This window comes from Podospora bellae-mahoneyi (assembly GCF_035222275.1).
Source record: "Podospora bellae-mahoneyi strain CBS 112042 chromosome 1 map unlocalized CBS112042p_1, whole genome shotgun sequence".
NCBI lineage: Eukaryota > Fungi > Ascomycota > Sordariomycetes > Sordariales > Podosporaceae > Podospora > Podospora bellae-mahoneyi.
In genome coordinates, this window is record NW_026946359.1 from 7069653 (window position 1) to 7094550 (window position 24898).

General features: G+C 54.6%; 3 protein-coding genes across 3 annotated transcripts; all 3 read right to left on the reverse strand.

Moving 5' to 3' along the window:
* Positions 1-2775: 2775 nt before the first annotated feature.
* RAD30 (DNA-directed DNA polymerase eta rad30) lies at positions 2776-8699 on the reverse strand (the record flags this gene model as incomplete). Its single annotated transcript, XM_062875362.1, has 5 exons — positions 8300-8699; positions 5857-8206; positions 4766-5667; positions 4383-4691; positions 2776-4324 (listed from the first exon to the last, which is right to left on the reverse strand). Exons 3-5 carry the CDS (start codon positions 4990-4992, stop codon positions 2776-2778), a joined length of 2085 nt encoding a protein of 694 aa, XP_062738613.1. The 5' UTR covers positions 4993-5667; positions 5857-8206; positions 8300-8699.
* A 496-nt stretch (positions 8700-9195) lies between these two features.
* On the reverse strand, positions 9196-10918 carry pfa5 (Palmitoyltransferase pfa5). The gene is made up of 3 exons (XM_062875363.1): positions 10593-10918; positions 10072-10521; positions 9196-10015 (listed from the first exon to the last, which is right to left on the reverse strand). Exons 1-3 carry the CDS (start codon positions 10699-10701, stop codon positions 9348-9350), a joined length of 1227 nt encoding a protein of 408 aa, XP_062738614.1. The 5' UTR covers positions 10702-10918; the 3' UTR covers positions 9196-9347.
* Positions 10919-18807: 7889 nt separating this feature from the next.
* QC761_120820 (uncharacterized protein) lies at positions 18808-21579 on the reverse strand (the record flags this gene model as incomplete). Its single annotated transcript, XM_062875364.1, has 3 exons — positions 18808-19818; positions 19881-20263; positions 20319-21579. The coding sequence occupies 3 exons, from the start codon at positions 21577-21579 to the stop codon at positions 18808-18810; spliced, it is 2655 nt and encodes an 884-aa protein (XP_062738615.1).
* Between the last annotated feature and the right edge of the window lie 3319 nt (positions 21580-24898).

The following is a 24898-nucleotide window of genomic DNA, read 5'->3' on the forward strand; positions in this document are numbered from 1 at the left end:
GGAGTCCTCCAGCCAGCGAGATCCAGACGGTGTCAGGGGACCGAGAGGCACGAGAGGGGGACAAGCAGGGGAAGCCGGGGAATCCAGGCGTGCTGGTTGCTGGTGCGGTGGCAAGCAGGCGCACGCAGCCAAAAAGAGAGGCCAAGAACACCTGCAGCGCGCTGTTCCATGCCATCCAATCGCAAGGCCCTCTCTCCGTCAGGAAGGAAGGGTTTGCACCGTCTATTGGGGAATCCCGTCGCCGTTCGAATGACGGGCGCCTGAGGTTGGATTGCTTTGCTGCCGCAGCTGAAAAAACCGGTACTGTCGGGATAAAACGGTGATGGAGACTGACGTGACGGCATCGTGTTTGACTTGTCACCCCCTCAGCGTCCGTTCTGCCCAACATACATAACACATCACGCAGAATACGTCGAAAATAAAAAAGGTACCATGTTACCTTGTCGTCGCCCTGTCCCAGCAAAGACAACCCCCCCCCCCCGGCCCGAGGCCCAGCACAGCGCAGCAAATAACAGCCTGTCAGGTGAGCCGGTCGAGGCCAATCGCAGAGTGCGTGCTTTTGGGAGTGACGATGTGCGGTCTCTGGTGGTCTCGCGGAGGCGTGGGAGTGTGTGGTTGGCTCCCGTCACCGGCACCTAGTGGGTTGCTGCGTTCGCAGATTTGCGGCCTGCAGCATGGCAGGAGACCAGGGCAGTTGTGCCATTGCATTTCCCATCCTCAGCACCCAGCAAGAGTGCGGCGGGTTGCGGTAACGGAGAGGGGTTTCTCCCTCAGAATCGGTGTCTGAAAGAGGACTCGCTTAGAGAGAGATGTTGTCTCCCACGCACCGAGCCCTGTTTGTATGGAGTCGACGTCTGCGTTGACGGCGTCTCTTCCCGCGGCCGCCGCAGAAGCGGGGGTATTTCTGACCCGGCATTACACCCAGCCCTCTCGGGTTTTCTCTCTTCATCTCTTGTGTAAAAAAACAGAAAGAGGCTAGATCGGTGTAACATGGAGCTATGTGCTACGGAGACGAGGCTTCTTTTGGGCATGTAGCTGGCGTGAATCGGTGTTGCCCAAACGGTTCAGGCTGTTGTTGCAAAGCCTCTGATTGGGCCTCACCCACTGTCAGAAACGCCAGATGAGCGAGAGGTGCGGGCTCCCATGCCAATCGCTTGGGTGACAGCCTGCGGTTGTCACGACAGTACTGGAAAGAGAACCGAAGAAAAAGAAGCCGTTTCGGTTGCTGTCCCCGTTTCTCTCTGCCCATCTCTGACACTTCACGCGCACAAAACAAATGTGCAGGCTTGTTAGTCGGCAGCCCGAAGTGTGCCTGATCAGATACAAGTGGCGAACTGGATAAATTCCTCACATCATACAGTAGTGTGAACTCAAGTGTCTTCATGGTAAGTTGACGTCTGTCCATCTTCGTTGTCTCGGGCCGTGCGCGAGGCGGAAAGGGCGGGTGCAGCATCTATCGTCGAGAGAGAAGAAGGCTTGCTGCATGGAAATGTCTCATCTGCTCACAGAGAAGCATCTATCCCCATCTCCCCTCCCCCACCGTCATGCATCCCGACGTTATCTGATGGGGATGAGGGTATACAGGTGCATGTTGATGGATACCTCGGTGCGTGGTGGACAACCGTGGTCTTTGATGCCAATGTACAACTATCTCTTACCTACCCGGACGGCTCCTCACCTGTCAAACATACGGACCGGTTGACAACGACGGGCATTATTGTTGCTTCGGTCTGGTGGAGTCAGGGCGAGCGAGGGCGTACGTAAAATCCTGCATAGGTAGGTACGCAGCTGCCGTGTTCAACATCAGCAGCGACAGTGACGACGGGGCGAGGTTTCTGGTTTGGTCAGGTCGGGTATCAATACATGAGCCCAAAGCCCAACCGTCGCCCGCATGAGAAAATATGGGGACTGATGGTCGGACCAGCCAATCACTGGCCCTCGCTCTTCCCCAAATGATGAAGCGGTGGTCGACGAAGCAACATTGCTTCGCTCATGCTGACTCTCGTGAGTTTTGGGTCATTCCCAGAACCTCAAACAAACAAGAAGCCTGTGTAGAGCGGCCGCAGCAAAGGCTCTGACGCTGCAGAACGGATTGTGAATAATCTCGAAATAGACTGTGATCCGCTGCGAGACATTGGTGGGCTGTTTGTGGCTTCAAACTGCACGGTGGCATCAGAGACGACAGCAGCTGGAAGAGATCCCACAGATCCCCTCAGGGGCCCATACTCGTCGTCCGGGATGTGCTGTAGAGTTCCCAAACGGGTCGACTTCTCGGAGGATGAACGTGCATTTTCCAGCGACGTCACGATAAGGGTTTCGTGTGGGATGGCCGGCAGAAGCAACTGCTCTCTGATATGGTTTGTGAGGATGGGGTTCACGGGTGTGCCCTCTTCTTCCATCCATCCGCGACGGCCCTCTTCCCGCTCCTTGCAAGAGGCGCTTGCATGCCGAGTGTTGGGTTCGGACGGGATTCAACGATTGGCTCCAGAATCGCCGCACTCCGACGACGTCGGTTGCAGGGGGCTCTCCGATGACTGACATGCCCGCCCAGGATGTATGACGAACAGGAAGGCCATCCACCCACCGGGAAATATAAGTGCATTACCCCCCATCCATTTTCTCGTTCTCCCGAACCAGCTTCCCCAATAGGCTGACTGTCGTATGCCTTCCATATGCTGTTGGTTGTTGGCTTTGCCCACGTAAGTCTTCGTCTTGCAGGTAGTTATCGAATGCACGGCCGCCCGGCGATGCATAAAGCTGCTCAAATCATCATGATCATCCAAAATTTAGCTTGCTTTGACCGCGCTCCGGCTTCTTCTTCGACCTCCCCGTGGACTTCTTTGACCCTGACGCTGATGCGGATGATGCTGCCGCCGCCCCTTTCTGACTGCCGGCGCGCGCGTTGTTCACTGCAGTCGAAGCTTGTCGGTTGGCGAATGCCTGACTGACACGTTCTTCTTCCTCCTCCTGGAGGTCTTTGGCAAAGTGCCAATCCAGGTGACTCTGGAGCTCTTCCGGACCCCCCAGGTTGGCGTCGCATCGAGAACAAGCGTGGGGTGTGATTGGCGACCGTCTAGAATCGGCTTGGGCCTCCTCTGGTAAAGACTCTCCTGGCCATCCCATGCCTGATGCGACATATGTCCTTGAGGTGCCCAACTTTGCTTCACCGCTATTCCTCCTCACGAGGTCGTCCTCGGGGGCCGTCGTCCGGGTGTCCTGGGACGGCTCCCGTTTCGTTGTCAAGAAACGCTGAATACCACCGCCGGCACCATCGATACGTCGTCGCTTTGCTGCAGGTTGCTGTCGTGTGCTCGTGTCGAGTGCTTCCTTGGACGAGGATGTGCGGGCCGATTCCGATGACTTCAGCGCTCGTGCCTCGTCACCTTTGACGAGAAACGAGTCGATGCCCATATTGCCAGAGACCCCCTCCTCGAAGCCGGCAACGCTCAGGCTCAGGTGGGAACACGGCCAGGTATCACCCTCCAGTGTGATTTGGTGAAACAGGTTCTTGGCCAACTCGAACAGGCTTTCCTCATTCAGAAGCCGCGCCGGTATGGGTCCCGATCGAGACCGGGTCTGGTTCCCGTGACGGTGGTGTAAATTGATAGTCTTTGGCCTCCTCTTGTGCTCCAGCACCCCTTCCTCAACCAGTCGAGCAAAAATATCCGCCGCGAAGATACGCAACCACTTCGTAGCCTGATCCACAGTCGTAATGTCGGGACGGAATGACTTGGCCGACAGCATTGACTTGATCTGAGTGCCCGAGTTGACCTCACTCGTATCGATCCCCCTCAGCGTCTCGTAAATCCACACCCCGTTCTCATCTCCCAGCTTCTGCTTCAGCTGCTCAATCGGAACCGTCAACAAATCCGACACAGCCTCCGTCTTGAACGCGTCAGCAACCTGCTCCCCCAACTTCCCGCCCAAGTTCCTGATCTTTGTAAACTTGAACCCACTCAAGAAGTGCCCAACCGCCCTGTTTCGAATCACCGTCTGCTGATCCGGTTTCTTGTGCGCCGACCCCAACTTGCTTAGGAGCTTGTTCCTCGACACGCCCGCGGAGCAAGAATACCCCAACTTCTCCTTAATCACCCCCCTCACATTCCTCACAATCTCGCTTGCCACAAGCAGTGCCACGTCGTCCCAGTCCGGATCATCGAATTCCCCCTCCTGTCTGTCCCCCTCCCCCAGGTCGACCAGAGCATCCGCCTTCCAATCCAGCGCCGTAACCGCGGGCATCGGCAACTCCTCACTCACATCCCCATACGGCGGCGGACCTCCCAGCTCCTCCCCATACCTTTCAAGCATAACCTGATGGACATGCCTACCACCAGCTGTCAGCATCATCCCACCTTTGCTCACTCCCAAAAAGCACAACTCACGCCGTCAAATCCAAAAACACCTCATCAATACTCGCCTTCTCAACCCTTTGCAACCCTCCCCCGGGCAAATGCTCCTTGATGACCCTCATGATCCTCCTGCTCTCCAACCGATACGGATCCAGCGACACCTTATCCGTAGCAATATGCTCGGCCGCGTCCTCCCGATAAGCCCACTTGTCATCCCCCTCCCGCCAAGTAGCAACATGCTGCGCTATAAGCTCCGGACACAACCTCCTCGCTTCAGTCACCGTACAATGCCGGCCGATCTTAAAGGCGCGGGCGGGGTAGTTGACTGCTATTAAACCTTGCCTTTCCCTCCCTGTTAGTTGACAGATCGAGCTTGGTATTGTTGGGAGGGTGGTTAGAACAAGGGGGAAAGATACCACTGTTGAACGGCCAAAGGCTTGTCCTCGGGGATGCCGAGCCGTACCATCTCCACCTGTGCGTAGAAGCAGTCGAGATCCAAATGGGCAACCACCCTCAACGGGCAGGAAGTATTGTAGGAAGCCATCTGGTTGAAGTGCCGGTAGGTGAACTGTGACCTTTTCCTGCCTGGCGCACCGGCGGGGGAGGAGTCCCGGTGCCGGTTGCGGAAGGGTGACGAAGACATGATCAGGTCCCAGTTCGCAACGACCTAGAACTCGAGATTGGCGATGTTGCAGGTCGTCGGGGGCTCATCTTCTGCTGTCCAAGTCGACAGACATCGATTGACTGGAAGTAATTGAAGGAAGAGAGAGAGCGAGAGAGAGCGAGAGAGAGCGAGAGAGAGCGAGAGAGAGAGAGAGAGAGAGAGAGAGAGAGACACACCCACACACGCGTCAGTGTGTTTCCACTGGGATGATGAAAGTGGACTGTGGACGGACAATAGGCCGCCAAGCAGATGGGAGGTGCTTGCTCTGGGGAAAAGAGTGGGGCCCTTTTGACGCGCCGATCTCTGGGACGGGGACGCTTGGACCACCCTAGCTTTTGTGGAGACCCCGCATTTGCTGGGAAGACAAGTGAGTAATCGGAGGATCCAGCGAGATGGGATTTGGATATCTGCTTGACGACGACGGTCTTTGTGTGGCTTTCAAAACATCACGAGCCTGCTTGGACAAACAGCGCGAGGTTCGATCATCCTGTTTCAGAGATTGTACTACATCTGAGTCTCTCCTCATTTACTGCCGTCCCCTCCTCAACACTCACTCTTCAACCCCCACGCGGTTTTCAATATTTCATCACCCTTCCCCTCTCTCACATCCAGATTGATCATCAATCCTCCCCCCCCCTACATATAGTCATGTATATGAAGCATGTCACCTCCCGGGTGGTTCAGTGCATCTTCCGTTCCGAGTTGTCTCGGCTTGGAGCCATGGCAGCTACCTCTGTCTCGCCGGTCTCCTCTTCCGCTACAACCACAGCAGCATGAACGAGGAAAAAAGTGTGGAAGCTCTGTGTCTCGTCCCGGAAACCCCGCGCGTGGAGTATGAGATAATTATCCCGAAGCGTGCCATGGTGTGTGATCAATTCGGGAAGCCCGCATGCCATGGCTAGCCGGCGACTACCAAGGTGGGTTGGAAGAATTCCATGACCTTGGAGGCGAGAGCAGAAGCAAACATGACGAGGGAATGGTGAGAACTATAGAGACGAACTTGCCTATCGGAGGATGCGTATTTGTGTTCCGCTCACTCTTTACTCCTGGATCGAAATGTTGGGCGAAAGGGAGGTCAGTTGGCTTCACAGTTGGTGTGGAGGGTGGTGTGGGTTGGGTGCCGGGGAGCCACAACCGCTCCGTGTCAACAGAAGGGGAGGAGCGGGCCGGGTTCAGTGACTTGCAAGATGGCTGTCGATGGTGTTCTGATATCTGAGAAGACGCAGCAAGAGGAGAAGACAAGGGCTGGGACGACACTCAACTTGTAGTCAACGAAGCCCCTTTCTTTTCCAATCCCACTCCGTCCCCGATCTTCCGCGCTTTCTAGCCCTATGGTTGGCATTGGCCCATCTTGCTACAGGCACCACTTTTAACCTTTTGCTGTTCCACACGCGCCGTCAGCACCGTCGAGCCTTATCCTCAGGTACCCTACAAGTTCGCCTTCCACCACAGGACCCAAGTACTACAAGCCGCAGCCACGCCGTTGAAAGACTGCCGTAAACGTTTCCATCTTGAGGCGAAGCGAGCGATTAGCAACAAACAACCCACGACGGGAAGGTGATAGAGACCGTCGATGGCATCACAACCATCGTCGTCCACTCTCACCTTTGATTCCTGGACTTGGGCAGCCTTCTCTCCCTTGGGCCACACACCCACTCTCTCTTGCTTCTGGCCTTGCTTATGTTGCATACGTAGACTGATGCTGCCTATCACTGCGAGAGACATCCAACCAGCCCCTATCCGAACCCCAAGCAACAAGGTTAGGTCGGGCCTGTTTTCTTCGGCCACCACTCACAGTGCGGTTTAGCCGCCGTGTCCTGCCTCTACCTCGATTTGGCAGGTTACATGTTCCTACCAACCCTCTGGATGAGGCTCTTCTGCTCGTCCACTGTCCACCGCTCTTTCCGTGAGTGGACGTTGGGCCTGACATCATTCGAGAAATGCCCGGCGATGGCCGGAGGAAGGTCGGAGCGGGTGGCCTGAGATGTGTTTCAAGCCGGCATCCATACCTCGCAAGGCTGCGCGTCGTCCTCCTTCTTCTCAGTTGAACAGTCAGTGGCCCTCTCCGCGATCGGCGATCTGATTCGGATGCTGGATCCGGTTGTCCATAGAGATATCCCTCCTTCCGCCATCTCTTGCCCGCCCCTTGCCCAGTCCGGCGATATCCGAGAATGGGAGAGGAAGGTAGCTGCGGGCACAGAAGGTGCAGGGCATTCTAGTCGCTCCTCCCGTGACCGCTCCGTCATGATCGTGGAAGGATGTGCATATATCTTGTTGACTAGTGGTGATGGTGGAAGCTTGAGCCTGGACGTCTGCCCTCGTCTATCCATGAAGGGGCGGAGCGTTGACATCAACTATCACATGCCTGGTGACTTCGCCCCGGTGGACTACGCTCTCTTGTGTTGTTATCTAGAAGCAACGTGCCCTTCTCTTTCGTCGTGGCCTGGTTGGCAAAGGGGGCCGCAGTTCTAGAAGCAACAGTAGGCGAGGCTGCCAGGCGGCGTATGTCATTCTTGAAGACTTTGCACCAGCAGTGCCGCTCGCCTCTTTTATGATTCCGAGACCCTGGAAACCCGGCAAGTGTTCGGTAATTTGTACCTGCTTTTGTGGAACACAGAAGCAATCAGTCCACGGTATCGAGTCCCTGCATGATGTTGAAGCAGAACCAACGAGCTTCTGACTTTGCCCTCAGCAATATCGAAGATCCTGGCAACAGTCTGTGCTGACACTCCCAAAGTTCGGTAACGGTAAATATCGGATGGGTGGCAAGCATGCTTCTGGTTGTTGATCCTCAACATGTGGGCCGTTGCCCGGGTGCCCCAGGGGATCCGGTCTGTCGAAGACGCTATCCAGCTTGGTCGTAACCGTGAAGCAGGTCGAAACCAGCTTTGTGTTGTCCAAGCCCCTGACTTTGCACGTTCAAACCAAACCTTCTAGCACTTAGGGCTCGGTTTTTTGAGGCAAATGGCAGCGCCGTATCGTACCAGAGGGGCACCAGTGTCTAAGCCTCTGTGGTCCAGCGGGCCACACCGCCCATAGAGTGATGTTATCGTCACTGCTGACCTCCCGCCCGGGAGAGGAAATGTAACAGATTTGACCCCCACCGGAGGTGTCGATATTGCGTCTACCACGGAAGGAGTGACAGATGAAGGTGCCTGATCAAGGTGATTGTGGTAGTTTATAAAAGGACTCTCTGATGACCAGGAAAATGGTCAGCTCTACTCTCGGTAACAGACATCTCCCATCGTAGCCAGCAATAAAGACCGTGATAAGTCTCTTCACATACCTCTCGCCCCAGCTTCTCCACAGAAACCATTCAATTTTCAACTCTGGATTTCCTTGTCAAAATGTGAGATATCATGGTGCAATCTCAAACGCCGTTACTGAAACCTCGCAGGGCCGACTACTATATGCCTCCTGTTCGCATCGAACAATGCAATGTCGTCTACTGCTGTTTGTGCAAGGCCCACGACGACGTCGATAGTATCATCAATCTCGACTTTGAGGATGAGTGCGCCATCTGTCGACATCGCCCAGCCTTCTGCGAGCACTGCATCCCGGCGCAACAGGAGTGACAGAGAGCGTAAACCGGGAACCGGAGCTGTTTGGTTACTTCATCAAGCACGAGTTTCGAAACAACTTACTCAGTCACCAATAACTATGGCGGGAGTTGGCAACTGTTGATCTGGCAAGATTAGACGTGGCAACACAACTGGTTGAGGGGTTGGCGGCAGTTTCCGAAGAAATCGTTTTCATCTTGTTAGACCCTTTCTCTTTTTTGCGTTCTGACTGGTTCAGAGCTATGTTGGTTAGCTTCTATATTTAACTTGGTGCACCTCGTCACCCTACTCTCCCAATGATGTTGTGGGCTTCGAAGATTGAATCACTGTAGAGGCTGTTCACTCTGGGTCTTCCTCGTGATGCCACCTTCCCCTGATGAGGCGATAATTGGTACCGTAACGGTAAGGCCGGCCCATAATGGTGTTGCTTCTGTTCTACATCATCAGCAATCAGGCAGCTTTCAAGAAACACATGGCATCCCATTCCTTGCTGTCTGACATGGTGCAACCTCCCACGATGGCCGACGATGGCCAAGAAGTCCCTCCTGAGCGCAACTCGGGTGCCACAATATGACATTTCACCACGGCTAGGAAAGCACGACGGACCCAACTTGAACTTGGACTGGCTTCCGATCGCTCCATAAACACCACTGCTGATCAAATTACCCTATCGTTGTACCGTCCAAGGATGCACGATATGCGTATAAACCCAATAAAATGACATGCGCCAGATAGCAAGTGCCCACAAAGAATCCCTGGGTATCTCCGTCTATATCATGAACCTCGTGTGCTGTCCGTCCCATTTACATGCCGATGCTGTTTTGGCTCTATAACCTCTCCCTTCTCGCTGCTGGACAGTTCTGGAAGCCCGAATCGTTCCCGCAACTGTTCATACAGGGGCCCCATCTCGTAAAAGCTTTCGTTGTTTTCGTAAACCGCGCAGGGCGATGGCTTGATCGGCAGTAGCCAGTCAACGGGGCTGTTTCCCATGATTGACTGCCAGTTTCTATACGGTCCCAGATCCCATGGGTTTTCGCCCATCTCCGTCTTCACAATGGCAAATGTCCGGGTTGCCAGCTGGTCCCGGGGAGGATCTTCCTCATGGCCAGGTCCCGAGCGCTTCGGTAGAGGGTATGTGATCACGCTGTATTTCGGTGTCCCTTGTGTCCCCCGAGGGACTCGAATGGCCAGTTGGTGGACCATGTCCTTCGATTTGAGGTAGTCGACGTTGGTAAGATTGACAATGGCATACCGAATCGACGTGGCGGTCATTGTGAAGGTGAAAAGGCCAAAGAACGCACTGATTGCCAAAGCAGCTATTACCAGCCCATCAACGCCCTGTCCGCTGTCTAGTTTCGACTTGAGGCAGATGACCGTTGCAACAATGACCACAATACAATACAATGCTGTGTAACCTGTGAACTGCATAAAGAACTTGAAAGCTGTAGTCCTGCATTAGCAACTTGATTCTAGGCAGATTTGACTCATGGGCACTGACATGTTTCACCGACAACTCCGCCTACCCACGGACAGTAATGATCCATCTTTTTGACACACCTGTCGAGCTCACTGCAATGATGGGCTCTGTCAACCTTCCAGGTGCAGCAAGAGCTGCACCACCGAGGCCGGCCGTCTGCGCTACACACAAAAACATTCTTGCTGTAGAAGCGCTCGAGACCTGGACTGTCGGGATTGTTGTCGGCACCAGCCTCGTATCGTTCGCCTGCTTCGAGATCACTCTCTGCTTTTCGGCCTTGGCGTTTGCGCTCCTTGTCCCGCTCTCTTTGTACAACAGCTCGCTCCCCGAGCGGCGTGACTCCCGGGTTGTGTTGTATTTCGAGGAAGACGCGGAAGTATGACAATAGCATACAGAGAAGAAAGACGAAGTATAGGGTAAGGAAGGCCGCAGCCACTCCGTTTTTCTGCTGTGTTTGTAGGAAATAGTCCACTAATCACCTACGTTAGCGACTGGCCAGCAAAGAGGCTCTGTAACATTAACATTCAACAAAACCAACATACAGCATACTCGCTTGACAACCACATAGGTTGCAAGGCCAGCACAACCGGCCAGTATTAACGGAATTATTCGGACCAGCCACCGTGTGGAAGCTGTTTTGGCTGCAACCATTGCGTCCTCCCGCCAGCCCACCCTCACATGTGAGACCAGAGGACGCGCCGATCCAAGTTGCGGCCGGCAAAGAGAACCAAAGAGAAACAGAACGAGGAGCGAGGGGAGAGTGTTAGCCGAGCCCGGACCCGGATCTTGACCGCTCCGTCTAGATAATTGCAATGGGCATCGGTTTGACGTCGGAGGTCGGATCAAGCTCACAGTCGGCACGAACGGGGATGACGTTGGTCGATCGCGCAGACAAACTGTCTAAATAGTCTCGGATCTTGGTAATCTTACTGTTGGCGCTCTGGGCATACGCTAGGGCCTGCAACGGCGGGTCCGTGCCTGCAGGTGTGAAGGCCAGGACAACAACTGTTAGCGGGAAACCCCTTGATATGGCCCCATCCGCGTGCAGGTTCTTAATGCACTAACAGGGCCAGGGCCCAGGTGCACGCTAACCTCTTCCTGGATGCTCATGTTCCACAGCATGGACAATCACATGGGGACAATCACATGGGGACAATCTTCAAAGCATATCATAGCTATTCATGAAGAAAGAGATGGTTGCATGCGTGATATAAAGTCCTGCTTCTCGTTGTTGGCTTGTTGATGTATTTATATGAGCTGAGGAACCACGTGGGAGGGTATTTCGTGGGAAACACAAGCATTTGGCACCGAGCCAGTGGTTGACGAGGAGGATGGCAATTTGGGTCATGGCGAGCACATCGGAGCATATTCCATTCGGATGGAAATTGCCATTTGGACCTCACTGGATTCATTGGTTTGGAGGTTGAATCCATACGCGGTGCCGTACAAATTGGTAATACCTCGGAATAGCTGACGAATCGTGAAACCGCATGCTGATCAGGAATAGTTCATAGGCTGTTCCTTACCTACCTATATCAGTGGATCAAAACCTCTTAGGTTGCTGGTGCCCGACTTGAAGCACACGCATCGAATTTGTCTTTTCCATTTGGGGTGTTTGGATCATCAAGCCAGCCAAGCTTTTCATCGGTAGACGGTTTGCCGATACGCGGTCACATCAAGATGACCTGACCGACCTCAGCTCATCGGGTGTGGCATTCCAGCCTCGCAGTTTTTTTGGCCTGAGGACGCTACAAGGCTTGAATCTAACCCCTCATTGAAACCGAAGTCCAGATGAGATAGTGGTGTGAACCATGGGTTGATGCCCCACCATCTTCTGGCTAGGCAGGCGTCTGGAATTTGTGTACCGACGGTGGATGTCTCGAATACAGTGCCCGAGTACGGTTGAAGCCGGTCATCAGCTTCCATTCGGTATCCGAAAACATAAATTGGAAGGGCATTTCATCATGCTTCCGCCGTCTCATTTGTTTTGGGACTCGGTGGTGTTCCCTAACGGCGGCTGATATGGCTGGCTGAAGCCACCCGTCGAGTCAGCATGGCACCACTAAGCCAAGGTCAGGCACTGCCATGCCACAACGAGGTCGCCACTGACCGATATACCCAGAACGGGCGGCATGGTGTGGGTGGTGAGCCTACCTGCTTGATGGCTCCGGCCTCCCACCCCCGGCAGAGCCTCATCATCTGAGCTCCTGGAGGAAGCATATAATGGAGCCCTTCAGACCACCATCTTTCCCGAGAGGATTTTCTGGGCCCAGTCCTTAATGTCCCGGATTCCCCTCGGCGATGGTTGTCTCACAGAGTGACTACCGGAGCTGGGAGAAGTGAACCGACCACGCTCACCCAATGCATGCAACATTCTACTCGAATGCTCTCCGCGACGACGTCAAGACCTCATATACCCTCCCTCGTAGCGCCGATATATCCAAACGTCAATGAAGAAGCAGCCTCCACAGAGCAGAAGGAGATCGATGTCGAGGAACGAGAAACCATGATGCTTTGCCAGACGCTATTTGACATGAGCGTTGTGCAGGGACAACAGGTTCGCAGTGGATGGATGGACGGACGGATGGATGGATGAATGGATGGATACATGGCGTTCAATGACGGTTGGACCAGCCAAGGAGGTTGTCGCTTCTGTTTTGAGCAGTCATACGGCCGGTTGGGTGAATCATTCTACGCCATGATGATAGCGGGAGGACTCCAGTCGCTGGGGTCATCAGGTGCTGATGCCGAGGCTCTGGGAAGAGTTGGACAGGCAGTTTCCTCCCGTCTTTTGCTTTCCCTGCCTTTGAGAATTCTCATGCTATCTTCTCTATTTCCAACTTCTCGATCGTCTCGTCCTTGCTCAATGTTTTCATCACACACCGAGCAGTTTTCTCTTAACGTCCTCCCACCCCCTCGTTGGTTTTGTTCCATCTCTGATGACATTTTGTTCCGGTCTATGTTTGACAAGCTCACTCGGCAATTAGTGTCGGATCTTCCAATCTCAAGCGTTTCGGTCGGGGGTCCTGGAAGTGCTGGCGTGGGCAGACTGGCGTGGCCTCGTCTTTCGTCACCGAACCTTCAGGGTCTCACCGAGCAAGCCGACCTCGGCCTCGACTTTGCGAAAAGCATCAAGTGCATAATCGAATTAGCCCGAAATTCGACTAGCCAGACGCACCTTCGACGCTCGGTTCCGTCCGTTTCTCGTCCTCCTTGAGAGGCTCCAAGCCTCGCATATGGTTGAGGTGCACCGCATACGATCCCAACCCAACACCGGCGCCGTCGAGTCTGCTTGACATCCGACACCGATCATAGCCGCAACGCTCTCACGTCGACCGATTGAAAGAGCCGCATGAGTCAATACAGCTGCATGTTTTTCAAGGCAGCCGTGGACTCAACTTTCACGCACGCACAAGGCACCCCACCTGAATTGCACCTGTCGCCAAGCTGGGCCTTCTTCTGCCCGCCTAGGGGTGGTTAGAGGTTGAAAGTGAAAAAGCTCAGCCACCAAACGCCTGGATATCTATCTACCTTACCAAAATGCCCCGCTGATCGAGCGCACAACAACCAACTCGATTACACCGAGCCTGGAGGAATGCTACCCCGAGTGTAGAAATAAGTGGGACACTGCAATGTCGCAGCGGTTGAGGGTTAGGGGATCATTGGGTGCGGGCGTTTGCCAAGTCTTTGGGGGCGCAATGCGGCTCTGCTGTCTGGATTGGGAGGGGGTTGGGGTTGTCACTTACACACTTCTTGTTCTACCCAACTGCCAGACATCAACCAGATGAACACAGCTCAAACGTCTCCTTTGCGCGCACCTAATCCGACACAACCCGCTCTCTCGGCCAGGGGTGTCCTACAGCTTCGAGGACTGCGGCTAAGCAATCCAGCGCTCACAGCTCAGGGCGCTGGCTCGACAGGAGAATTGCATGCTGCGCATGGCACCCTCGAGCTATGGAATTGCCCGTGGTTAGGGACTGACTGCATGTTGCAATGAGTCTTCTCTCTGCTGTTTCCCTTCATTGGATGGTACACCGAACCGACGCGACACCTCGACTATAGCGCTTTGCGTGCTCCGCCCATGGGGCGACCTCACGCTTCATGAGGTCCTCATGCCCTCATCATGCATTTTTTGATATGCTGAACGGTTCTTGACTGGTTACAACACGGCCTGGGTTACAGCTGGTGTGCTGCAAGGAGGTCCGATGAGTCTTTCAACACCCAAGGGGACGTCGACGGAAGATGGGCATTTCGGTGTCGGGTGTCGGGAGGTCCGAGTGGACCATCTCATTCGCATTCCTTGTTATGCCTCACTTGCCTGTCGTCGCCTTGCCTTTCACGGCCGCCATTTCTGTTTGCCTGCTCGCTTCTCCTTTCCAAGTGGCTAGTTCCTAAGGAGCCTACGCAGTGCCTGGCGACGGTGCGAGAGGAACTACGGCTGTACATCTGCAGCCAGGGGTCGATGTACTTGCTGTGTCACCGAGAGAATGAGGAATTGCAATTGTCGTCATCTGCCTTGCAATGGAAGTTCATTGTACAAGTTGTTTGGATTAAATCTGTATATAAGCATCTCTGCTTGCTGTTTTCTATCCCCTTCCGTTCATCACATCCTCACAACCACCACCACCACCACCACCGCCGCCGCCGCCACTCTCCTCTACCAAGTTTCTCTGCAACAAGCGTTCCAGACGTCTTCAAGCTGGTAGCTAAAGCATTCATACCATACACTAACACACCAACCACATCTTGATCGAATCCGCAATCGTCAACATGCCCGGTAGCAGCAGCAGAACCGCCACTACAGTATGGTACTGTGTGAGTAGCCACCTCCCGGTCTGATCATTCCGCTCATGCTAACTCAACTACAGGACAACTGCACTTACGGACCGTTGAACTACACACTCGACGCTTACTGTCCCAGCTGTGGTCATCCACGGTGCGTATACTGCACAGTCGCAACCATCAAGAGCCGTGGATAGCGCCAATCCCAAGCCCTAAGCACCCATGCATGAGCTTTCGAGCCCCGCAACCTGGGTGTGGAAAGACAAGTCCGGAAGAATGCATTGTTAGGGGGGGCTTTTTCGCTTTGGAGTTGGGGGTGATATTGGATTTGGAGTTTGGGACGACCGACAACCTTGGGAAAGCATTTGTGACGCAGCGATGACAAGACATAGGGCGCAAGCCATTACATTCGCATCGGGATTAGAGGAGCATGAACTGTTTTTTTTTGGAGTTGGATATAAAGGGTCAGGGTTCTTTGGGAAGGCATTCAGTATAGATGTTGTGGTTTACTTTAGGGATAATTGCTTTTGGTGGACTTCTTCCTCCCTCGCCCATATGCCGCGAATTCGACCGTTGGTGATTGTCAATGTCCTGGCAACATCCTCTTGGGTTTCGACCATGTCAACAAGATGTCGTGAAACCACCTGCCCAGGCAGATACAGAATTCCATGTGCGTCCTCGTCTTTGGACACCGAGATGGCTGGTGATGGCTGGTGATGGCGTAAGTGCTTGCATTTGCTTCCATCAGCCGAGATTGGGTTGAATCAATCAAAACCCGTTACCCCAGTTTATGCACAGCACATTGAGGCAGCAACCTGCCGACCCAGGTAAGTTAGTGAGTGCAACTTATGCAAGGGTCCTTCTCGGCAACGCGCAGCTCTGGCCATCATGAGCGTCATGTAGATCAAGGAGCTGCTTGAACGTGCTGCTGTCTTCGCTCTTGCACCTGCACTCCAATCCTAGGCCGTTCAGAGCATGTGAACGGGCACGCGTAGATGACTCTGACTCGCAGCCGCTTGGCATACCTGCTTGTCATTGGCCTGGCGGTGATTGGCGCGCGCCCAACGACGTCAACCTTCGGCGAAGTTTGGGGTTGTGAGTGGCCCTCCTGGCCTTAGGCAACCACCTCCGCCACCAACCACCTTCGAAAACCATCTCGAATTGGTACACACGAGGTACAACTCCAAGGGACGTGGCATCAGCCCTATGCCATGTCATGCAATGCACCCCTCCACACCCTTTTTCCCACTGCGCTCCCGAGCAGTGGATGAACGAACGACACAGCAGATGAGGGGTTCCCGACCGAGGTGTGACTCGAAATACAAGTAACACAAACACAACACCCAGCCCAAGAACGACCCAACGAGGAACCACGCAGGAAGAAGACGGGTGTGTGTGTGTGTGTGTGTGTGTGTGTGTGTGTGTGTGTGTGTGTGTGTGTGTGTGTTACAGGTCCGCGGACATCACGATGGATGTCATCAAAAGCAGGGAAGATCCAAAAGCATCACGGATTCCAAGTTCCCCCCCCGCCTCTTGCCTCCATCTAAAAAGAGCGTTCAAACAGTGGTACGCGACCTGTCGACCGGCCCCCGCGGTCTGCTGTCACCGGTTAGGGAGGTGGGGTCGCTGATGGCGACGGACAACGGAAGCTCCAGGTGAGGAGCCATTGAGGCACCGAGGCAGCATCTTCCTTTTCTAATTCCCAGGGTCCACATACGACACGGCCACTCACAGATGCTGTTCTCTCGAGTCTCATGTAGCAGGCAGGAAGCCCAGGTTGAACCTCAGGTTAGCTAAGAGCTGAACGACCCCACTACTACCTGAGATCCCCCACCTGTCACCACCACATCGCCGTGTTGCCAACCTGGTGGTAGCTGCTCCGCCTCTCCGCCTCTCCACGCCGGCACCAACTCCCGTCAAAGCCCGGGGCAAAAATCACGACTTACCGCCCTGTAAGAAGCTTGCCTTTTGCACAGCCCACGGGAGTCAAGAACGGGCAAATCAGTGGGTCAAGACCAACACGGAAATCTTGCCGAATTTCCAGCTTTTCGGTGTGTCGTTCTCACTCATGCCCCTTGTCCTCCTGTAGAAGAAAAAAAAACACCCAAGCATTGTGCCACGCTGCTTGCTGTCACCTACCTAACCCATTTGCCGACAGCCAGCAGCAGATCAACCCACCACAGACGACCACACATGTCATGCATAGCCGTTGAGGCGATGGGGCACAAGCGAGCGTGACGAGAGATGCGGATATGCATCTTTTCGCCCTCAAGACCGAGGCGGGCAGGCATCTCAACTCGCACTTCATCACAGGTTTTGTCAGTGTCGGTGTCGAGATCTGGCTCGGTGTCTAAACGGCCAACGGAAAACGAGAAGCCAGGGGGTCGGTCTCAGGCAGCAAAAAGAGGGCATGAGGTGGTGTGCTTCGGTGAGTTGAGGGTAAAAAAACACCGACTGAGAGCACGGTTGTGCTGTTTTCCTCCTCAACGAACGGGCACCCAACGAAACACACGCACAGCCCGGCAAGAAGAAAAAAAATGATAATACCGGGTGTCATGGCTCAGGTTATGCGGCCCGGGAGCCACACCCGTGAGGACAAATGCACACCGAGGAAAATGCATCTATGGGGTGTTAACAGCAAAGCACCTGCAGCCAGACCAAACCAACAACCAAGCGACTGAAAAGCAAAACTCGGCCATGATGTAGAACTCACAGTCCCCATCTCCCCACTCAAACTTTTCACACCTCACACTCGGAGGGATGGAATTTACTTTTGCATAATGCCCTTCTTTCCCAAACACATCAAACACACCCCCAAACGATCTAAACTCCACCTCACAACCCTAACCCAGCCCTGACCTCCCCCTCCCCGCCCCCACCTTTCCTGACAAACACCATCCTTGGCACGCAGTAAAAAGGCCTGTTGCAACCCCCCTCCGACGTTCTGCTTACGTAAAAACTCAAAAACACTTCCCGGAGTTGAAAACGGCCCCACATACCTTAATCCCAAATTCACCTCGGAACGGACCGGCTCTTTTCCGCACGGGGCTTCCCGCAGCGCTGGGAATTCGAGGTCCCACTTGGCGTGGTGCTTCTCTTGGATATTGTCGGGTGCTTCTCTTGGATATTGTCGGGTGCTTGAACGGTCAGACGGAAGAGGTTCGGTTAGGTTTCGTCTACTGTTGGTGGTGATGGCGATGAGAGATGTGCGTATTTGGATTTAGGTAAGTTGTATGTATATATATATATATATATATATATATATATATATATATGCAACATCACATCTCATCTCATCTCATCTCATCTCATCTCATCTCCTCTCATCTCTTCTCCTCTCCAGCATCCTCAACCCAGTGAATTCAGAACAGAACCGCTGCAAATATGAATAATAATAAAATATTCATCTCCCCAAAGTGGACTACTTGCTCCCCGCTTGGTTCCCCACAAACGCCATCTCACCTCTTCACACTCCCAAGAAAGTGTTGTCAGATGTAGCAGCAAGGAGCGGTTTCGGAAACAGGGTAACAAGATAAATCAAAAACTAGCCCTTCACAAACCCTCCATATGTTTCTCCCTCCACTTCCTATCCCCCGTTTTCCACCCCAGTCCATGCACCACCGCTTGAACCCATCTCTCTACATATATGTACACAAAAAAAAAAACCGAAACAACATCAAAATCCAAGTGAAAAAGAGCAAAAAGGGAAATAAAATAAAATAAAAATATAGATGCGAAGACCCCAAGGAGCAAACTGTTAAAACCCACTTTGGAGGAGAGAAATAAACCCACGAACCATTCCATTCGTTGAGGAAACAGAAAAGAACTCCAAAGCACCATCCCCCCGCTCCCCTTCCCCCTCTCCCAACACCAAAACCGAACCAAAGACAAAGCCCAAAGCCCAGTATTGGATACCGCTCTCATAACATCCCGTGACGCCTCCACCCCAGTTCCTTCTCATCAGTCGTGTTGAATCTACTCAGCAGCAACAGCGTTTGCTTTCGAAACGAACTTGATCTTCGTCTGCTTGAGCTTCACTGCCGCAGTCGTCGTCGTGGTCGTCGTGGCGACCTTCGCCTTCACGTCTGAAGAAGCAGACGTGCCCTTGACAGGGGTATTACCCGCGTCGGGGGTGCTGGCTTCAAGCGCCTTCCTCGATGGCGTGCGCTTCCTCGCCGAGGCGGCCGAAGCCGGTTTCTTGGGGGTTGGCTTCGGACCAGCAGCCACGATGGTAGCCTTGCTGCTCGTGCTCTTAGCCGAGAGCTTGACCTTCGTCGTGGCCGTGGTCTTGACGCCCCTCTTCCCAAACGTCTTGGTCAGACCCACGCTCGTCACCTTTCGCTGAGTTGTCGTGGTCGTCTTCTTCAGCCCGGCTCCCTTGGTGGACTTGAGCGCGCTCGCCCCGAGAGAGATTGTGCCCGAAACGCTCCTTTTGATAGCCGTGGAAGCCGACTTGGAAACGCCCCTTGCAAGACCTTTTCCTTTGGCAGCCGCGGTCTTTGCAGCACCTTTGGCGGCGGCCGTGAGCGTTTTCTTCACCCCGGCCGCAGGTTGAACCTTGCGTTTCTTAGCAGCGTTCCCACCGCTCGCCTCATCCTCGGCTCCGACCAAAAGCTCCTTGAGCTTCCGCTTGCCGGCCTTGATCGAGCCTCTGGCCGTCTTCTTCTCCTGCTTCGCCGGCTTTGGCGGCCTTGGCGGCTTGACCTCCTTCGGCTTGGGACCCAGCACGCCTCTGCAGTTCGCGCTACCACACAGGCACTTCTGCACGTTCTTAGCGGAGAAGGGGTCAAAGTTGTAGTCGTACGTGAGCTCATCGCCCGTCATGATGGGCTTGTCGCCGGCAAAGAGAGCCATGCGGGGCTGGCCCGAGACGATCCATTTTATCATCCGGCAGTTAGGTGAGCACGAGTGGTTCACGAACCGAGCCATGCTGCCAGTGGTAGCATCGATGATCATGTTTTGGTCGAACGACATGAGATAGTAGCACTGCCGACCGAATCAGCTCCGGCACGCAGCACGCACACCAGACAGACGCGCAGGAGACTCACCTCGTTGTCCTTGTACTTTTCGTTCATCCGACGCTCGCACTCCTCCTCGGTGATGATCTCACCAGTGTACTCCATGATGATCTGGTTGGGCTCAAAGCACCTGGTGCTCCGGACGCCGTAGCCACGATCCGAGGTCTTGAGAACCTCGACACCTACGCGGAACCGGCCGCCCTTCTTGGTCCGCTCCTGGAGATCTTGGAAGGCACGGTTTTGACAGAATTCTCTGCCGGCGTTGCAGTTGGTGTCGTCACACTCGTAGAGCATGATGCGGTTCTGGCAATCCTCGGCGCAGCCATCTTCGGGCTTGCAGACGCATTTGGACGAGAAATCCTCGAAATGGGGCGACTTTTTCCAGTACGCCGCCGCATCGCCAACAAACCGATCTGCGAGCTTTGTTAGACGGTTGCACAGTACAGTCGAATGCGCGGGCAAGCTTACTCTTCGCGATGGTCCGGTACGCCGGTGGCTTTGGTTGCCCTGGAGGAAGGGGGTTGCACACATCAAAGGGCAGTTTGAAGTCGCGCCCGTGGATGAGCATGCGGAGGCCGTTGTACATGGGCAGAGGAAGCGTCTTGTTGGCCTTGACGGGCTTCAAAAGCTCTGGGATCTGAGCCAGCTGCTTCTTCTCTTGGGTTGTCAAGCCCTGGGTGATATCGGTGGGTGTTTCTTGTCCCGCGTACAGGCCCTTCCTGTGCCATTGCTTGACGCGACGCTGCTTGACGGGAGGCCGGACGGGCTCGGACGGCTCCGTGGTCGCGCGCTCCTCGCTCGTCTCGGTCTTGGGTTTCCCGTCCACCTTGGTCTTCTTGCGGGGTGGCTCAGCGGCAGGATCCACGTCGACATACTTGCCATTGCTCCAGACCGTGTACTTGACCGGCCGGGTGTCAATATGCGCAAACTCGTTGGTATCCTGCAGGCGCATCAGCTCGCGCGAAATGCGCCCCAGGCTCTGGGCCGACTTTCTGCCCTTTCTCCCCAATGCCGCCACCTTCGTGGCCAAAGTCTCCACAGGCGCACCGGACTGACGCGTAGCCCTTCGGGTGACAATCGGCGCCTGGACCGGGATCGGTTTCGTTTTCGAAGAGATTCTAGCACCTTTGGGGGTGTTGGAGCCCGAGACGGAGCCGCTGAGCGCCAGCACGTCAATGGCTGTCGACCTGTGTGCATCCGCCTCGCTACCGGCGTCCCCAGCAATGGTCCTGCGCCGGTTTTCTTGCACACCTTGCCCCGCGACGCGTCGCCTTCGCTTGTCGCTGCCACTCAACTGCGACAGATTGTAGACCGGTAAACTGGCACGGGCGCGTCGTGGGCGAGCAGTGGACAGGGACTCGGTCGAAGGGAGCGGTTCGGCCACCACTATGGCCTGTCGCACCGGGCTCGCTTCGCCTGGCTGGTGCTGCTGCTGCTGCTGGTGGTGATCATCGTCGGCGGCAGCTTCATTTTCGAGAATAGGAATGACAGCTTCGATCGTCGCGTCGGCCATGCTCGCCGGCTTGGTGGCGTCGGGTTCGGAAGCCAGAGACATGCTGTCGGGAGTACACGTGGTGGGCGGTGTCGAGCTCAGAGAAGCGGCATTGGAAGAATCGTCCGTCGGCGTGGCCGAGAAGCTGGACTCGGACAGGATCACGCATCCGAGTCCAGCAGCAATCGAAGATGTCGCTACATCGGCCGCTATGGTTGCAGCCATGTCTGTTGCCATTGGGGGCGGGGGGGGGAGCAACTCGCCAGAGAACGCGACAAAATGCTGGCGAGGAGGCAGCTGCAACGTTGCTGAAGTGGTGAGAAACTCGGGATGCAAGTTGCAAACGCGTCTGCAAGACGTGCCAATTGCACCAACGCAGGCGAGTCAGCGTCTCGGCGAGGCGGCCTGAGCTGAGAGGCCCACGCTACGAGATCCAGTAGACGCGGCGTGGACGCAAGGTCCAATCCGAGCAATGCAGCCGAAAACAGAGGGCGACACACGCGAGGGATCCTTCAAAGACCTGTTCCCTCAGGGGGTTGCACGACGGGGAATCCGGGGGCAAAATGCTGGTTGCAGAAACTTGGGGTTCGTAGAGAGAGCCGAGCACCAGGAAAAGGCCAATTGCAAAAGTAACGCGTCGAGAGTGTGAAGAAGCTGTATTCTAGAAAGAAAAGAAGAGACGGTGCGCAAAAGGCTTCAAAAAAAAAAAAAAAAAAAAAAAAAAAAGGCATTCGACCGTCCAGGGGCAGGGGTGGTTTTGCGGAGAGGAGCGCGGTCGAGTGTTGTTGCGTTGTGGAGGAAGAGAAAGGGAAGAAGACGGTCTTGGATTGGTCGCCGGGGGGCGGGAACCAAAAGGTATTTAAGGGAGAGGCTGGAGGGTTGGGGGGTCTGTTGAGTGGACTGTGTGTGGATGGACCACCACCTCCGGCCGGCCTACCTCACTCACCTCACGTACCTTACCCTAGGTTGACACCTTGTCTCCTTGCCCTATCCCTATCCGTCCCGGGACTACCGACCTTCCCTTCACCGTACACCTTGTCTCTCAGATACCAGATAGCTATCTGACATCCGACATCTATCTGATTGCACATTCAAGCCACATTCCACGAACCTCCAGAGGTAAGCACAAGCAAAAGGTTGAAGGTCTGGACCCATCTCTCAGCCGTCATTATCTCGTGACATTCTCGGCGCCTGGTTGGGCCTGTACCGTCTTGCTTGTTCCTCCTTGCTACGTACTTGGTCTAGCTTCCCCGGCTGTCTCCTGCAAACATCCCAGGTTCTGTCCTGGGCTTCGTCTTGGTACCACCCGAGACGGCGCATCGTGCGTCGTGGGAAAGCTAGCGTTGAGCCTATTCACCTTCCGAGCCCCTCGAGACGTCCAGATGTCCGGTACGGGGGCCGGGGTGGACATACGGGTAGACTATTTACTTTGTGTGAATGAACACGGCAGCCGGCGGAGGGGGCATCCCTCTCCTTTGTCAGAGGTCGAGGGGTGATCCGGAATGGCACGGAAATAAAAACAGATGGGTTGCGAGGCACATCAGTGCAGTGTGCTCAGACCTGGCCTTTTGCCTATCTTTCCCAGCTAGAGAAATGGAAACGGAGAAGTGGAATTGCTTTTTGCGCTTTCATCCCGGCAAGAGCTGAAAGAGATGGTTTTGGCCGTCTCGGCATCGGCCTCTGAGAAGCTGTCGTCCAGTGTGTGGGGGACATCAAGCCAACCGGCTGCACACTTGGATCTGTGACGAGGGGCTTGGGCGGCAGGACAGATGTCGATTCTTTGGGGACCTCGACGTTCCAAGCCCAGTGTGGCGGTTACTTCCATTCGACCGCACCTTGGATCGACAGAAGCAGAGACATCTTACTCCTACACACTTCGGATTTCCAGCCAGTGTCAGTTCGGCAGCAGCACACTTTGGAGATGTATCACAAGCTCAAACGGTAGACCTCGAGCCTCTCAAGTTTGTTTGCCAGATGTTGGTGTTGCTATTTTGGACAGGTAGATATCACAACCACTGCCCCTCAGCAGCGCCACCAGCATTCCGTCAGGAAGATCCATGCTAGCCCCCATGAGAGGCCGTCTCGTTCACGGCAATCGACAGATCCAGGTATCTTTTGACAGCTTTGCCATTTCGCCCGAGTGTCAAGTAGCGCCCTGTTTTTCTGCCTCTTGGCTAGGTGTGTTGCAATGCTGGCTGTCTAACCTTTGGGGCCCATTAGCAAGCAATCCTCGGCGGTCTGTCAGCAGTAGTGGAAACACCTCACCGGTCTGGCGATGAGACGATTCAATTTCATCTGGCAGCGAATCTCAGAACGGGGTAGGTGAGACCCAGTGTCGAGGCATGTGCAGATAGTGGTATTCGCACCAGTGTGGACACCAAGGTCGGGGCAACTAACAAGCATCCATGGGTATCTTGCTCATACGAGAGGGTAGAACCGGCCTGGTTGGATAACAGAGTGCCTGCTTTCCTTCCGGTAGGAGCAGCAGTCCCTCCTGACAATCGGGGAACCGGACCTTTCTTCGAAAGCGGCATCTGGTGCTCCATTTAGCACTCCGACGACGATTGCCTCCTGTGCTCATCATTAACCACACGCGAGAGCAGTCATTCGTTGAACATTCCATAGGGCTTTATGTTAGCCGGCTGTTGTCTGTTGAGAACACTATCTCTTCTTCGATCCATCGTTTTCGACAGCCTTGGGAGACGGCCACCCCTCGTTTCTGGTACAGGATGCATGGCGAAGATCTGGAAGGGGCCACGAGCCTCGATCCACAGATGTGAGACCCGTTTGCTGTCCCACGTCATGTTTTCGCGCCACTGATTTGACTTCGTCGCAGAATGCTGGACTCTTTTTCGTCGATATCAACGCACAGAGAGGACGGCCGGGGCAGTACTCCAGCAACCAACCGAGACGATACCCCAGATACTACTAGAGATGAACCGTCCACCAGACCCAATCCTCCTACACACGCGCGGTTTCCCTACCCGACAAATCAACCAGGTCCTCTCAGGAAAGCCGCGGACGGCACGTGGCCCTCCGAAACGACTGTGTACACTCTCAAATGTCCAAGTGAATCCGATGCTGAGGGATAGACACCATCATCAACAGGCACACCACCATCTTCACCGGATGCTTCCTTTTATTCAGAACGTCGTTCGCCATCGTCAGTAGACCTACTCTTTTGGACACAAGATCTCTCACTTTCTTCGAAAGGTTTGCTCCAAGGCAACAGGGATGCTGATTTCTTCTTGGGAGAGCTTCGTGGTGGCGCGGGAGGGGGTGGTGGGCGCCGGAGAAGGACATGGGAGAAAACGAAGAGTGGGGCCAGGTGGTTGAAGGCGTTTGTGACCAGGCGACCTGTCCAAGGACTCCGAGCTGCTGTCGATCCAGAAGAAGATACAGATAGCAAAACGGCTGGAACAACGGGAGCGTCAGGGAAACTTGGAGCTACAGGAACAACTGTAGTGACAAGAGCTCTTGGAACGACGGCAACTCCTGGGACAGCCGGAAATACAGGAACGGCTGGCGAATCTAGAATTATTGTGAGAACTGAGAT